Below are 16357 nucleotides of genomic sequence, written 5' to 3' on the forward strand. Positions count from 1 at the left end.
GAGTTCCAGGTCGGGGATATGGTGCTCCTGAAAGTGTTGCCTTAGAAGGGTGTCATTCGATTCAGGTAGTAAGGCAAGCTGGGCCCCAAGTATATTGGACCCTTTAGGGTTGTAGCCCAAGTGGCCAAGGTAGCATATAGGCTGGATCTGTCTGCCGGACTCAGTCAGATACATAACACTTTTCATGTCTCCCAGTTGCGGAAGTGTCTGGTGGACAATTCGGCAGTAATGGGATTAGAGGATATTCAGGTGGATGACAACATGAATTACATCGAGCGGCCAGTGGCAATCCTTGACACGAAATCGAATGATCTGAGGAACAAGAGAGTGGAGCTGGTTAAGGTTCAGTGGCGGCACCGCAAGGGCTCGGAATGGACCTGCGAACCGAAAGACGAGATAAGGGAGCATTACCCCAAGCTTTTTCTGGACCGAGCAGCAGACATCGAGGACGAAGTTGAAGATAATTAGGGGAGATTTGTAACACCCGATTCCTGGTATGCCCTTAATTCAAGTATTTCTTATGTTTTCCTCTGGGACTCGACGAGTTGGAGGCCCAACTCATCGAGTAGAGTCGTGACCCGCAGGAAGTTTAAGTAATCTACTCGACGAGTCAGGAGACCGACTCGGCGAGTAGACGCTGTTTGAGTGAAACCCTAAATTAAGGGTTTGCACCCTATTTAAACACATTATAGCCCCTCAACTCAACCCCCATCGTCCAGATCAAACCCTAACTCGAAACCCTAGTCGTTTTTAGTGTGTTCTTGAGCCTTGTGGTGTCACTTTGTGTGATTGAAGCTTGAAGAAGAGAAGGAGGCTTGTGAGATCAAGGGGGAAACAAGAAGATCCAGAGTTTTGAGCATATTTCCAGCTTATTAGAGGTATAAAGCTGAAACCTTGTCTATTCATGGGGGTGTTCATGGCATAATGGTGCCCACCTTGTCACCATAAACACCCCATCCATCATGTAGACCATATTTTATGTCCTTTTGAGCCAAAGACCCCATGCATGGACATCAAGTTCATGACTTTATGTATAAAAGGGACCCACTGAAATCGACTGTATAGTATTGGACAAGGAGGGACTAGGTGAGTTACTTGGGTGACTCAGCGAGTCGATACGCTTTTCATCGAAAACGTCTTCTGTAAATGGTTTTGGTTGAATGGAAGGAACGCTCAGCCAGCTAGGGGTTTGCCTTGGACCTAGAAATCATGGGACTCGACGAGTGCAAGAAAAGAATCAGCGAGTCCAAGGCAATCTCCAAACTTATGAAGATGGACTCAGCGAGTTCGAGAGGAACTCGGCGTGTCATAGACTGAAGATCTTCTTATTGATGAAGATGAACTCAACGAGTTCAAGAACGAACTCGGTGAGTTGGTTGAAGATTGTCCGATGTGTAGGTGAAAGCGAACTCGTCGAGCTCTTGCTAGACTCGACGGGTGGAGACGGGTTTATGATAGTTTGGTGGAGATGGGGACTCGACAAGTTGGCGAGCCAACTCGACGAGTCAGGTCAACTGGATGTTGACTTTGACCAAAGTTGACTTTGACTGATTTGAGTTGACCCTGGTTAGGGTTGTATATTCAAATTGATAACTTAGAAGGGTTTTCGTGTATAGATTGAGGAGTCGAGAAGAGTTGAGTTGCACGCCAAGGATATTTCAGACACTACACGACATCGAGTTGAGTTACCTTCCAGTAGGGTGGGTCTAAGGCCACAACGCCGACCTACCAATAAGAGTAATTGGTAGATAATTGTCTTTGTGATAATTATCTTGGTATGCTTATGAGATATGCTTATGTGATATGCTTATGAGATATGCTTATGTGATATGCTATGTGAGTTAGTGGTAGTAGCAGGGAATAGCTTTTCCCTGACTTGGTCGTTAGGACCGAAGGGTAGGTAACTACCCCAGATATTCCTGACCGCATGAGGATATTTTGTTAGTGTATGATATAGGTAGGGGTGAAATAGTTCCCGAAGCCAGTTGAGATAGACCGGAGGTTAGTCGGCACCCTAGAACAGCCTAACATGGGTAGGTCAGCACCCCAGAATGGCTTGACATTGGTAGGTCGGGCACCCCAAAATTGTTTGGCAATATGTATGCTATGTGATTGTATGGTATGTGGTATGATGGGGGAACTCACTAAGCTTTGTGCTTATAGTTTCAGTTTTGGTTTCAAGTACCTCTTCGTCTAAGGGGATGGAGTCGGCGGTGTAGCAGCGCGTCACATACACACACATGCTTTCTGCATTGAGTTCCTAGGATTGTTCTCTGATTTATATTACTTATGTTGAGATGGTTTCCGAACATGTTGTTATAGTTATTATAAAATGAAATGAATTTGATAATATTTTTGTAAACATAAGTCAATGAGGATCATTAGATTCACTTTACAAGCCGATACTTTTCGTCTTGTTAGTTTGTGTGACACTGCGAAAGCCATCTGGGAAAGGCTTAAAGAACTTTACTCCACTGACGCAGACCTTGAGCATTCAACTCAAACACTCCTTCTTTCGGAGCCAGAAGAAATTCTAAGCCAGACGTTCAATCACTACAATCATCTTCTTAGCAAGATGATGAAGCGTGGTATTGGATACGAGTTGATGGAGCAGAAGGTTAGTTTCATGAATAGGCTTATATCTGAATGGATGGAAGTGGTTTCCAACGTCAAAGCGCACGAGAAATTCAAAAGTTATACTTTAACTAAGCTTTTTGGGATTCTCAAGGAACATGAAAGTGAAGTGTCAAAAGGAGCGAAAGTTGTTTCTGGATTGGGGTCTCTTGCTCTTGTTGCGAAGGGAAAAGTTGTTGCAAAAGAAGATTTTGAGTCAAATCATTTTGAATGTGATCTTACGCACGAGGAGTTCCATTTAAGGGTCTCAAATCTCAAAAGATTTGCAAGGAAGAATTTTCCATTAAACAAGAACTGAAACTGGCAGGATAGCTACAACTCAGAAATGACGAAAGAGGAGAACAAAAGCACTTCTCAGAAGGTGGACGATAAGAAGGAGAAAAAGAGCATGGGTGACTCTGGTTATGACTGCAACTATTGTCATGGAAAAAATCATCTAGACAAGGATTACATGCTGAGAAGGATAAATAAGAAGTGAGAAGGTGAAGATGATGAATCCTACCACATGCGAAAGCTAGAGGAGATCAAAAAGAAAAAGATTGATGATAACATAATGTATGCTTTGATTGTGTAGGAAAAATGTGGCTGAGAATGAATTTGGAGGAGTTGAAGTATGGTCAACCGACTCGGAGGACGATGAGGTTCGCAAGCCCACTCATGGAAGGGCGTTCGTTGCGAAAGACGAGAGTTAACAGTTTGTAGGAAGGTGTTTGATGGTGATGAATGATGGGTCATAGATGCAGGGCAATGTTGTTGGGAGTGAAAGAAAGGATGATAGTTGTTTCACCACAAGACCAGTTCCTGAACAAACCAATGAGTGCGAACAACTGATCAACAATTTAAACCTAATTCTCTAATCAATTGAAATTCCTGTGTCTAGATACGAGACTGAACTAAACAGCTTAAAATTCACCTTTTCAAATATTAGTGACAGTTTAAAAAGAATTTGGTTAACAAACTCTAACCTAATTAATTAAATCAGCAGGGTTTCATCGAAAAGCGATGAACGGAGAATGTGGATTAAGAAGATAGAATCGGAGTTGTCTAAGTATAAGGATCAATTAATTTATATGTAGCGAAACAATCTGATGCTTTTGAAACAACGTAACATTTTCTGTTTAATTGCTAAAAGGCTTTATTTTAACATTACTCAGTTGCACCTTGATTATGAAATTGGTGAGAAAATTCACAAGATGATCTTACCATTTCTTGAATTAAAGGAATATGAGATAGACGCCGACTGTTACAAATGCGAATCCATAGTTTCGTCAGACGAAACTTCTGATGCATACAAGTTTGGACTAGAACGAATTGAATCATACATTAAGTCCAAAGACCACAAAAACATGTTAAAGCAGCTTTTAGATGAAAACAATAAGAAGCAAATCAAGTCTGACACTATACATAAATTCGACTCATTGAGTGCCAAATTGAATTCAGCAAATAAGATAAATATTGAAAGCACATCTGAATTTGATGAGGACAGTGATATGAGCAAAATTTATGTAGAAGATGAGATTGATTGCTCAGAGTTTGTTAAAAACGAACCTGAACGTGTGAAATATTTGATTTCTGGAAATTCGGTTGAATTCGTATGTATTTCTCAAAATAAACGAAAAACATTGAAAGCGAAGGCAACCGTCTTTCCCAAAGTACAAACTACTCCTAATCAAGTTTTTGCTACTAAAGGACTGGACAAAACTCAAAATTTAGAACTGATGTCCATCGTCAACGAAGACAACAAAGAGAGTTGCGATGATTATTTTTGGTCTGCTCCAATAGATAATGCAGATGAAATGAAGGATCTGTCTGAAAGAACCGCACGTAGAGTGAAGGGAAGATATGTGGCAGAACCACTGAACAATCATTCTAGCTATGAGAAAGGAAGTCCAAGTGGAACAAAGGAAGATTCAAGCGAACCCCAAAAGGACAAATCTCCTGCAACAAAAGCGAAACCCAAAGTGAATATTCACAAGTCCTCTAAGTAGCTTGCAGAGCATAAACGTCTAGAAAATAGGAGATATCAGAGTAATCTCAATGAAAGGAAACAATTTTGGCAATCCCAAAATTCCAACAATGTTTGAAGAGAAAAATCTTCTAATGTGAAAGTCCGTTCGCATGCAAATCCTAGTCAATGTTCGCACTATCATTCCTGCAGTCCACGAAGACCAAAAGGGAACTTTGGTCAAAAACCTTTTCTCTCAAATAAGCCCATTGAGAAACCAAAATCTCATCATTCTCAACCCACAAAAGCTTCACCCAAAGACGTCAATGGAAATGGAAGATTAGTGTTGGATTCTGAAACTCAAACCAAGAAATCGACTACTAACCCTAAGAAAGTTAAGAAAGAATTTGTTAAGAATCAGAACAAACAAAAACAATCTAATTCAAAAGAAACGAAAATGAAAGATACTAGAATAAAAGTTTTCACTAAAACTAAGAAAGATGAAACCAATTTAGTTAAACAAACTAATATGGTTGATCGTACTATCAATTTTCCTCTTTCTGTAAAAGACTCACAAGGACCCAAGAAGCTTGAGGTTCCTAAATTTTCTTGAATTTTGTAGGTTATACGTGATGAGCAGTTTGACACCGAATGGTACATCGATAGTGGCTGCCTGCATTACATGACAGGAAGGAAGGAGGAGTTGCGAGAGTTCCGATCTCTCAAAGATGGTGGAAATGTAAAGTATGGAAACAATTCGTTTGGAAGGATCAAAGGCTATGGGATGATAATGAACGGAGATTTCTCAATTCATAAGGTGGCGTATGTGGAAGGGTTACAACACAACCTAATTAGTGTTTCATAATTGGTTATAGGAACTGTCTTGAAAGTTTCCTTTGACGATGAAGGATCTGAGATAATTGAAAAGAATACGAAGGCAATTCTCTTGATGTCACAGCAAAAGGGAGAAATGTACCCTTTCAATCGGAACCCAATACGTGGGAAGCCCACCATATGCTTTCTTACGAAATCACACTCAGATGACAGTTAGCCGTGGCATAGAAGACTTTCGCACCTCAATTTCAAAGATATCAATAAGTTGGTGCTTGGTGATCATGTGCGAGGGCTTCCTTTCTTGAGGTATGATAAGGATCATTTATGTGCAGCCTGCGAAATGGGGAAGCAAAGTAGGAAAAGTCATCCAAACATAGTAAACACGAAAGTCATTGAACCATTGGAACTTCAACAAATCGTCTTTTATGGACCTTCTGCAATAGAAATTGTTGGTGGTAGTAAGTACATTCTCGTAATAGTTGATGATTTTTCACGTTTCACTTGGGTGTTCTTTCTTAAATAGAAACTAGAAGCTACTCCCAAACTCAAGGGCCTTATAAAGCAAAGTGAGCTTCAACTGCAAAAGCTGGTTCGCAACGTTCGCAGCGATAATGGTCTAGAATTCAAAAACCATACCTTTATAGAATTTCTTGCTGAAAAGGGAGTCTCACACAAGCCTTTATAGAATTTCTTGCTAAAAAGGGAGTCTCCTACACTCCACATCAAAATGGTGTAGTTGAAAGACGAAACCGCTGTTTGTGCGAAGCTGCACTAACCATGCTCACATTCACGTGTCTGCCTTTATACTTCTGGGAAGATGCAATTGCGACTACTTGTTACACTCAAAACAGATCTATTCAGAATAAGCGGTTTTTCGTTACCCCTTACGAATCTTAAATAATTGCAAACCAAATTTTAAGGTTTTCCATGTATTTGGTTACGGGTGTTTCATCTTCAATTCCAAGGAACAGCGAAAAAAATTCGATGTGAAAGCTGACGAGGGGATATTTTTGGGATATTCGCTGACCTCCAACGCATATAGGGTTCTCAACAAACGTTCAAAGAAGATGGAAGAAACATACTATGTCACTTTCGATGACAACTACTTGAAGAGGATTCAGTTTAAAGAGCATCAATCGAATGAAATCTTTCCTAAGCCAAGTCCAACCACTATTCCAATCTCCAATCTTTATGACAAATTCATCCTACTTTTTGATGAACCAGAAAAGGATGTCACATCCGAAGCAAAATCAGTTAAAAACAATGTGGATGAATTAAAGAATATAAATGATGAAGCCAAGAAAGACGTGGACAATCAGCCATCAACTACGGACATGCCTCAAGACACGAGCACTCCATTCTAGGGGGAGCAACCGACTCCACAAGAAACGAACATTCCGTTGTAGGGGGTTACACTTCGTCTCTTTCATCTGAACCACCTTCTGATACGAATGACTCACCTCCCAACGTATCTCTCGAACCTTCATTCATAGGAGATACTTCAATTCCTGATAAAGAGAACAACTCGTCATTTGAGGGGGAGAATAAGGATGCGAATGACAATTCTGACGTTCAATCAGAATTCGAAGAAGTAAACACTGAATTGGATCCCTATTATGATCCAAATTATCCTCCACTAGCCAAATGGACCAGAGATCACCCAAAAACCCATGTCATTGGTGAATCTTCTGCAAGCGTTCTTACGAGATCTCAGATTAAAGCGAAACGAACTGAATTATTCTCTAAAGTGGAATTATGTTTGTTCAATTCGTCCGTATCCATGATCGAACCTAAAACCATCAATTTTGCTCTTGATCACTCTGATTGGATGCACGCGATGCAAGACGAGCTCAATGAGCTCGTACGAAAGAAAGCTTGGAGGTTAATTCCCACTCCGCCTGAAGCATCAGTTGTTTGTTTAAAATGGGGTTTTTATAATAAACTGGATAAACAATTTAATGTAATAAGAAACAAAGCGAGACTCGTGGTTAAGGGATATTGTCAAGAAGAATGTATTGACTACAAAGAAACCTTCACACCTGGTGCTAGGTTGGAATCTGTTCGCATCTTCTTGGCATACGTATCACACAAGAATTTTAAAGTGTTTCAGATGGATGTTAAATGTGCATTCTTAAATACGGAATTACAAGAGACAGTATAAGTTGAACAACCTCCTGGGTTTGTAAACGAGAAGTATCCAAATCATTGCTACATCTTGGACAAGACAATCTATGGTCTCAAGCAAGCTCCAAGATCTTGGTATGAAACTCTTACTGGCTTCCTTAAAATGTCCAAATTTAAACAAGGTTCGGTTGAGCAAACCTTCTTTTGCAAGAAAGAGGGTGACCACTTGATGATCGTCCAAATCTATGTTGATGACATCATTTTTGGTTCAACAAATACAAGATTAATAGTTGAATTCCGAAAATTGATGGAAATAAAATTTGAGATGAGCTGCATGGGTCCGATTAAGTTTTTCCTTCGACTAAACATAAGACAGGGACCAGAAGGCATTTTCATAAATCAAGAAGAATACTTGAAGACCTTACTACCTAAGTTTGGCATGTTGGGAGACTCTAAAGTGAAGGTTCTAATGGCATTCAGAAAACTGACACCATCTCTGGAAAAACCAGCTGCTGATATGACCCTTTATCGTCAAATGATAGGATCATTGATTTATCTAACAGCTAGTAGACCAGATATTATGTTTTCCATTTGTTATTGTGCTAGGATCCAAGCAAATCCACACGAACCTCATATAGCGGCTGTCAAGAATATCTTCAGATACTTGAAAGGAACTTTATCACGTGGCATATAGTACCCTGCAAAATCAGGCTTCTTCATACAAGCAATTTCAGATACTAACCATGGGGGATGTGGATTATATAGAAAAAAGCACAAGTGGAGGATGCCAATTTCTATATGGAAAACTTCTTAGTTGGCAATCCAAGAAGCAAACGTGTGTGTCCGTGTCAACCGCTGATGCTGAATATATAGTTGATGCTTCATGCACATCTCAAGTCATTTGGATTCAAAGTCAGCTTCGTGATTATGGCTTAAGCATGAAACAAATCCCACTATTTTGTGACTCTGAAAGTGTTATTCGCATTTGTCACAACCCAGTTCAATACTTAAAGACGAAACACATAGCACTGAGGTATTATTTCATCAAGGATCACGTAGAAGACGACAATGTGTAAATTCACTTCGTGAGATTTGCTGATCAATTGGCTGACATATTAACAAAAGCCTTGCCTGAAATAACCTTCAATAGAATTCTTCAAGGCCTAGGAATGATGGAAGCTGAATCTATACCGAAACCACCTTCGATTTAATAAGGTTGTTGACACGAATCGATGTGATCGCTCGCAAAGACTCGTTGTTCATTGTTCGTTTGTGGTTTGGTGTAACCAATATCCTTTTTTGTATTTTATGTATAATGTTTCAAAACTTCAAAAATCTAAAAATCCAAAAATATTTGTTATCCTTTCGTTTTTATTCCTGTTACGCAAATTGGCTCGTACGTTCGCTTTAATTCATTTCCGATTTTTTCGGGAACCAAATTGACACGAATGTTTGGCTTAATTCACATTAAATAATTCTTACTTGCTTTCAATTTTATTTGTCACGCCAATTGGCACGAACGCTCGCCTTAATTCGTTTCCGATTTTTCCGGGACACGAATTGGCACGAACATTCGCCCTAATTCGCATCGTCAAGTTTTTGGTTTGTTGGTTTTTGTTTTTGTTGATCTTATTTTATTTTTGTACATTATTCCCTTTTAAACAAAATTCAAAATATTTTATTCGTGTTTATTTTTATTTTTTTTATTTTCCCAAATTTCAACTCACCAAAAATACCTTAAGAAGATCATGGAGGCACATATTTGTGAGATAGGGCAGGTATAACATTCTTTATCTACCTATTAGCTAAGTGTCCCTAAAAGCATCCTGTTGTATATTGTCCAAAGCCTCTATTGACTCGATGTGAAGCCTTACTGAATCGATTCTACCAATCGTTTCTTCCCAATTAGGTTGTTAAATTCACATTACTCATGAGCTACCTTACTCTTTTCACATTGAGTTAAGACATATCGTCTTAGTCACTTCTGTTTAGCAGAGGTACATTCGCTTCTCTGAAACCATCTTCACATTTCTCCATTTCCTTCATACTCATCAATGTAACCCTTGAGACTTTCAGCTATACCACTGAGTTTTATGGTTGCACAACATCTGCATTAATGATCTTAGTTTCGTTCACCGCGAACTGAGTGAAACCCCAAATCCAACACATTTACATGAATTGACGGCGAACAGTTAAATGTTCTAGATTCTCACCATGGAATTAACGAAAGCCACTTTTGTGGTATGTATAAAGAAATCTCTTTTTCTTTTGTATGGTGTTTATGAAATGTTCAAATACAAAGATATTTCTTCCCATAAGATCCAATTTTTTTTTAGATTTCTAACTTTACCATGTCACTAAAATAATTCCACACCTACTCGTTAAATTAACTACACTGGTCACACGAGTACTTCATCCAACATTCGTTCTTATGTCAGGTACATTTTTTGGTTGGAGAGTAAGCCACCCATTGAGCCTAATTAAAAGATGCCTTTCAATGTTTCTTGTCAAACATTTGATCATATTTCAACAGGAAACCACACAGACACTTCATAATCTCTCTTGATTTTGAAGGAAGAGATCGTTGCCCGGGATCTATTGTTTCGTGTCTTTTAAAACATCACCAATGTCCCACAAATATATCTTGCTTTATTTCTTTTTCTATGGAACACTCTCGCACGAAAATCTCTTTGACTTTCCTAAAGCCTTGCTTATGGTACTTATAAGATTTTCAGTTTCACGGATTCAACAATGCTCAGGGTGATTTGCACAAATTACCTTATGCTACAAATGCGAATAGCCGTATGGATATTCACTGAAACGAATAGATATTGAAAATATTAGAACAAGATAATAATGATGCGGCAGTTGGTTGATAACATTTCGAAATTTTGGCACGTGGAATTTGAAACGCTTCCATTTATCACGCCGCCTTACACCTTTATCGGGGCTACAACTGTCAAATCCCAATTTTTCAGGCGTCGTTTCAAAGGAAATCACTCAATTGATGCTTCAGATTCTCCCTCCTCTGTAATCGTATAAAAAGTTTTTTGATTCACAACCTTACCTTTTACCACTATCAAATTCTCTCAAGAACCCTAATGGCGATTTCTCTCTATTGTTCTTCTTCTTCATCAATCTGCAACAATGGTTGGTTCTTCATCAAATTCATGATCAAACCGCACACTCCACACTACTTGCTATCAAACATAATCAAAACATGAATCCTTATTTGTCTCCATTCAATTACGATTAATACATGCTACCCATCATCGAATGTCTGAAGTATTCCCCTTTGGTCACTACCTTAACTAAAGTTGAGTGTTTTCCAATGTCTCTTCTCTCGATGGATTATTCCTCCGCATCGTACACCGAAGAAGAAGAATGCATCACCTTCGAAATCTGTGACAAGAAAACCTCCATCACCAAGTCAAGGTTCTGCTCTCTGCTAGGACTTGCATCTGACGACTCCATGGTAAATCCAGACTTGATCTCCACTACAACTATTTTCGAGATGTGCAATAAGATGGGGTATACAAAACTTATTCCTTCAATCTCCAAGTTCAAGAAACCCAACTTGCCTCCTCAATGGAAAGGTTTGTTTACTATTCTTTTCAAAGCCTTTTCTAAAAGAGTCATAGGTTCAGACTGTGCCAGTAAGGTGTTCATGACTTTGATGTATGGTTTCAACTATGTCATCAACCTTGATTATGGCACCATTTTGTGGGCTCAACTGGTGCAAAGTACTCACTCCATGACTCGACACAATGAGATTTATTGTGCTCATTTTTGGACAATTTTTGTTCAAAGGGCAATAGACAAATACAAATGAAGGGTTTAGTTAATGGTTTGGTCTAGGGAAATAGACAAATACAAGTAGTGAGTTTACGGCCGTAAGCCTGTTTATGGCCGTTAACCCAGTGTCGGGCCTAAGTCCACTATATATAGGGGTTATGTAGTTCATTAATGGTTGTTGATGCCACAATCGCTCACGGTCACAGGAGCAAGTTGTACCAGGCGTTTTATGCAATATAAGAGTGTGCAAGCTTGTTTCAATTCTGTTTCTTCTTTGTTTCTCATTCTATTTGATTGTGTGATTCCTTGATCATTGGTAAAGATCCATTTTCAGGACCTTACAATTGGTATCAGAGCTGAACCAGTGTCAAAGCATCATTCAATCGAGTATTCAACTGTTTAAACTTGTATTCTTTGGTGTTTGAGATTAGGGTTTGGTGTTTTCATAGCAAAGGGGTTCAAATCTGCATCAAACTTGTGTTTACTGAGATTTTTGGGAGTTTACTGCCAAAAGATTACGACCGTAAACCCAGTTTATGGCCGTAAAATCAAGCACATTCAAGAGGCGTAAATTGTGTTCTTAAACCGTAATCAGTGCAACTTAAATAACCGTAAACTACCAGACCGTAAACACCCCAACTGTAAACACAGTTTACGGTCATAAACTACTAACCGTAAACTCAAGTTTGACAATTTTTATTTTTCTTAATTTTTAAGTTTTGAAATCAGAATAAATGGATTCTCAAAGTCAAACACATCATCATGAGCTGGATTCCGTCATGGGCACCACTACACGCATTCCAAGACTGTTGTCTGTAGATCGTTGTCTTGAATGGAAATACCGGATAGAAAAGTACATTAAAATGAAGGACTTCAAGATTTGGAGAAGCATCATCAAGAATCCCGTCAGAATAACCACAAATATTGCAGGGCAAGTAGTTGACAAAGCTGTTGAAAACTACACAGATGAAGATTTTGAGAAAGTGGAAGAATAGGAAAGGGTTTTGGCCACTCTAACCATGGCTCTATCTCTTGATATAGCTCAAGGTTTCAGAGAGTATACTTCATCAAAAGCTTTGTGGGAAGCTTTAATTGAGGTATATGAAGTTAATGAGGACATGAAGGAAAGCCGCCAAGATATGCTGCGAAAAAGGTTTAACATGTGCAACTACATTCCTGAAGAAATGCTGGAGGCACAGCTGCAACGATTCACAACTCTCACCACTGAGATGAATGTAGCTGGGATCTTCTTGACAAAGTCTGAAATAAATAAAAAGCTACTGAATGCTCTCCCAAAGTCATGGGACATGAATGTGGTTGTCGTCAACAAGACCAAGGATCTAAATCGCCTTACTCTTGCTGAAACGATGGCGATAATCAAGGCTTGTGATATTGATGATAAACAGTGGGAGATAAATCATGTGAATTCGTATTCAACTGCAAACCTTGGGATTTCATCTAACAATTCTCTTTCATCTCAAACCTTTCCCTCTCCAGGTCAACCTTTTGCTGCTCAGCAAGCTCAGACTCAATCCTTTTCCACTTCATCAACTACTTCACTTACTACTACATCATCCAAGCCTTTTTCTCGGAACCAATCGTTTGTTGCTTCTCAAGTTTCTCTTTCCTCAAATGTGGCTTCTTCCTCAAATGCTAAGGGGTGTGATGAAAATCTTGCTCTCGCCACAAGACTTGTTAACTGCTATAATGCTCTTGTAGCTGGAGATCTTCCACAACAATTGTTATTTGTTGATTTGGATCAGATTCATCTAGAAGATGTGGAAGAAATGGATATTACATGGCAAATTGCCATGGCAGTGTTCAGGGCGAAGCAGTTTGCGAAGAAGACAGGGAAGAATAACTGGGGGATGAACGCTGATAAAAGGTAGGGTTTAGCAAAGGGAAGCTGCATTGTTTCAACTGTTACGAGTCGGGTCATTTTGCTCGTGAGTGCCCGAAGCTGGATAGAAGATTAAACAATGACCGGACAATGGTTGCAGTGGGAAACAATCGGGGAGGTGCTCAGGTTAACAGTGAGAAGGACATGGTTGCTCAGTCATTTGACTGGGAGGACCAGATTCAGGCCCTGAACATTTCATAACCTGAAAATGCACACCTGGCCCAAGTTAAAGATGAAGCCTTCATGGAGAGTGTTGCAGCTGAAGAAAAGATGATGGAGCTTCAGTTTGCGTTGATGGTATCTTCTACTGCTGAACAGAATAAAAATGAGGTAAGTTTGCCTTCTTGTTGTCAAGCTTGTATTGATTATGTTAAAATTCTTCGTGAGGAAATAGAATCATTACGTAGAGAAGTATAGGACCTTAGATATGAGGGCTATCAACTTAGAAAAGGAAAAAAACTCTTAAAGGCCTAATTAGAGACAAAAATAAAGGACTTTAGGAGACTTCAGGAAGACTACAGTAATAAATGTGAAAACTATGATTATATCAAGAGACAAAATGCTGAGTTAATTGTTGAACTTGATACATTCAAGAATAAATTTGATATAGCAAACTTTAATTTTAAAAAATCTGATGTATCATGCGAGGTAGTTGCCAACATGATTGACCATTGCCTACAGTTTAAACAAAACCAGAAAAAGGGTTTGGGATACGATAAAGTGCCTCCTCCTTTCAATCACAATTATCAGTATCGCCCTGCCTCTGATTAGGAGATTGCCAATGAATCTTTCATGTTTATGGAAAGCCAACAAGTTTTGTTTCAGGAGGAGTTATTAATGTTGAAAATTCTAATGTTTCTGCTTCCCCTACACACCAATCCTTAAATCAGTCAAAGCACGAAGTTGAAGGATCTGTTTCTGAAAATAAAACTGAGTCTGAACCTGAAGTTTTAGTTTTAAATAAAGACTTTATTTTTTCTGATGTTAAAAGTGACAATGTTTTTTTGTGATTTTTCTGCAACTGTTGATATTGGGTTGAATTGTTTTGAAGTGTTTGATGAGATGTTTTATAATTCTGATGCTTGTAGTGATGCTAATAAAAACTCACCATTTCCACAAGTCACTCCATTTCTTACGCCCTCACTTATCTCACAACCTGCTTCTTGTTCATGTTCATGTGAGAAAAGTAAGGGTGTCGGTATGGAAAATAAATATGAAAAAGGCAGTACATGCTTTAATAATAACAAACAGATTTGTTTTAATTGTGGTATTGGTGGTCATATAGCTAGGAATTGACTAAATAGAATGTGTGTACATTATACGTCACAAAGAGGAGAGAACGAATTTAGAGGAAGGTCTTTAACTAGAAATTCCTCTAGAGCTCGTTCTCGGAATGACGATTGGAAAAATGATCGTAGTAGAAAAGGGTAGTTTTTCAAAATAATAAAAAGGTTTTTCGTAACAAAGTCCCAAACAGTTTGCCAAAACTGAACACGGCTCCGCCAAGATTGGTTTCGTCAAGGAGTAGCTATGGGTCTTCAACCACTTCTGGTAGAAAATCTAAGTGCTCAATGCAAGTTGATAAGAAACCTATTTCAAGACTATTGGTGACTGTTAGGAAACCTAATTACCAATGGATGTCCAAAATAAACTCCAATCTATCATCAGCATCCTCTGAAAACTTAGAAAGTAAAGATAAATCTAAAAAAGTGAAGGGTCAACCCAGGAAAATGATGACCTGGGTTCCAAAATCTGAATGAATCCGCATATTTTGCAGGGACAGTTGCGGTGGAATGTCGTCAGACCTTGGTTCGTCGACAGTGGCTGCTCCCGACATATGACAAGAGATATCTCCCAACTGAACAACATTCAATCTTTTAATGGGGGATATGTTTCCTTTGCGGGTGGAGAAGGTGGCAAGATTACTCAGAGAGGAACCGTTACAAATGGAGTGTTAAGTTTCGAGAATGTCAACTTTGCTCCCGAGTAAAAGCATAGTTTGTTGAGTGTGTCTCAGATATGCGACAAAAGCTATTCTACACATTTCATTGACAATGAATGTATGATTCTCAAGCCAGGCATTGTCATCCCGGAAGATTGGATTATTGTCAAATCTAAGAGGGATGGAAATGCTTACATTATTGATATGAATAGCAACCTTCCCGAACAAGTTACTTGCCTCTTTTCAAACGTCTCAGAACAAAATGCAATGTTGTGGCACCGAAGACTCAGTCATGCTAACGCCAAAAACCTAAATTGTCTTGCAAAGAATGAGATGGTTCGTGGTTTACCTGTTAGAGATTTTATAACGTTTGAGAAGTGTGTCATATGCCCAGGGTAAAAATCATAGAAAACCAGACCTGCCAAAACAGGTTAACTCAATCAGTCAGGTGCTCCAATTATTACATATGGACTTGTTCGGTCCAGTCAACGTCCTAAGCATCAACAGAAGTTCATACTGTCTTGTTGTGATTGATGATTTCTCTTGTTTTACATGCGTCTTCTTCTTATCCAACAAATTTGGGGTTGCAGATCTGATAAAGAAGTTCATAGTGTTGATTGAGAACCAAACCGATAATCGGGTGAAGGCGCTTCGTACTGACAACGACACAAAGTTCAAGAATTCTATTCTAGATCATTTTTGCGCAGAAAAGGGGATTATGCTTCAATACAGCTCCGCTCACACACCTCAACAAAATGGTGATGTTAAAAGGAGAAATAGAACTTTAAAAGACACTGCAAGGACGATGCTGTGTGACTCCAAGTTACCGGTTTTCTTTTGGGCCGAGGTGATTAACACTGCTTACTACGTTTAGAATCGTGTGTTAATCAACAAAGCTCAGATGAAGACACCGTATGAGATTCTATATGGTCACAAGCCATCAGTCAGTCATTTTCGTGTATTTAGTTGGACTTGCACCCTTCTTCACCTAGAGTCCAACCCTAAGTTTAATGCCAAAGCCCATAATTATTACTTCGTAGGGTATGCCGCACGCACCGCATATAGGTTCTACAATGAAAAGACAAAACAGATTGTGGAATCCTATGACGTGCGCTGGTTGGAGGAGAATGAAACAGTTGCTCGAGTGGGTCCGGATTGGATATTTGATTACACATCGCTTTTC

At 39.1% G+C, this 16357-nt stretch overlaps 1 protein-coding gene across 1 annotated transcript; it reads left to right on the forward strand.

Annotated features, from left to right (window-relative positions):
• Positions 1–2959: 2959 nt before the first annotated feature.
• LOC128126067 (uncharacterized) lies at positions 2960–5444 on the forward strand. Its single transcript, XM_052763792.1, has 5 exons — positions 2960–3108; positions 3209–3275; positions 3789–4609; positions 4793–5141; positions 5202–5444. Exons 1-5 carry the CDS (start codon positions 2960–2962, stop codon positions 5442–5444), a joined length of 1629 nt encoding a protein of 542 aa, XP_052619752.1.
• Positions 5445–16357: the final 10913 nt, after the last annotated feature.

Source organism: Lactuca sativa, chromosome 5 (assembly GCF_002870075.4).
Source record: "Lactuca sativa cultivar Salinas chromosome 5, Lsat_Salinas_v11, whole genome shotgun sequence".
Lineage (NCBI taxonomy): Eukaryota > Viridiplantae > Streptophyta > Magnoliopsida > Asterales > Asteraceae > Lactuca > Lactuca sativa.

Bases quoted from the DNA above. Each gene is read 5' to 3' on its own strand.
- LOC128126067 (XM_052763792.1), top strand. From the start codon at position 2,960: ATGACGAAAGAGGAGAACAAAAGCACTTCTCAGAAGGTGGACGATAAG. The intron at 3,276-3,788 runs GTTCGCAAGCCC...AACATTACTCAG, and splicing joins CCGACTCGGAGGACGATGAG to TTGCACCTTGATTATGAAAT. The intron at 5,142-5,201 runs GTAAAAGACTCA...TGAATTTTGTAG, and splicing joins CTATCAATTTTCCTCTTTCT to GTTATACGTGATGAGCAGTT.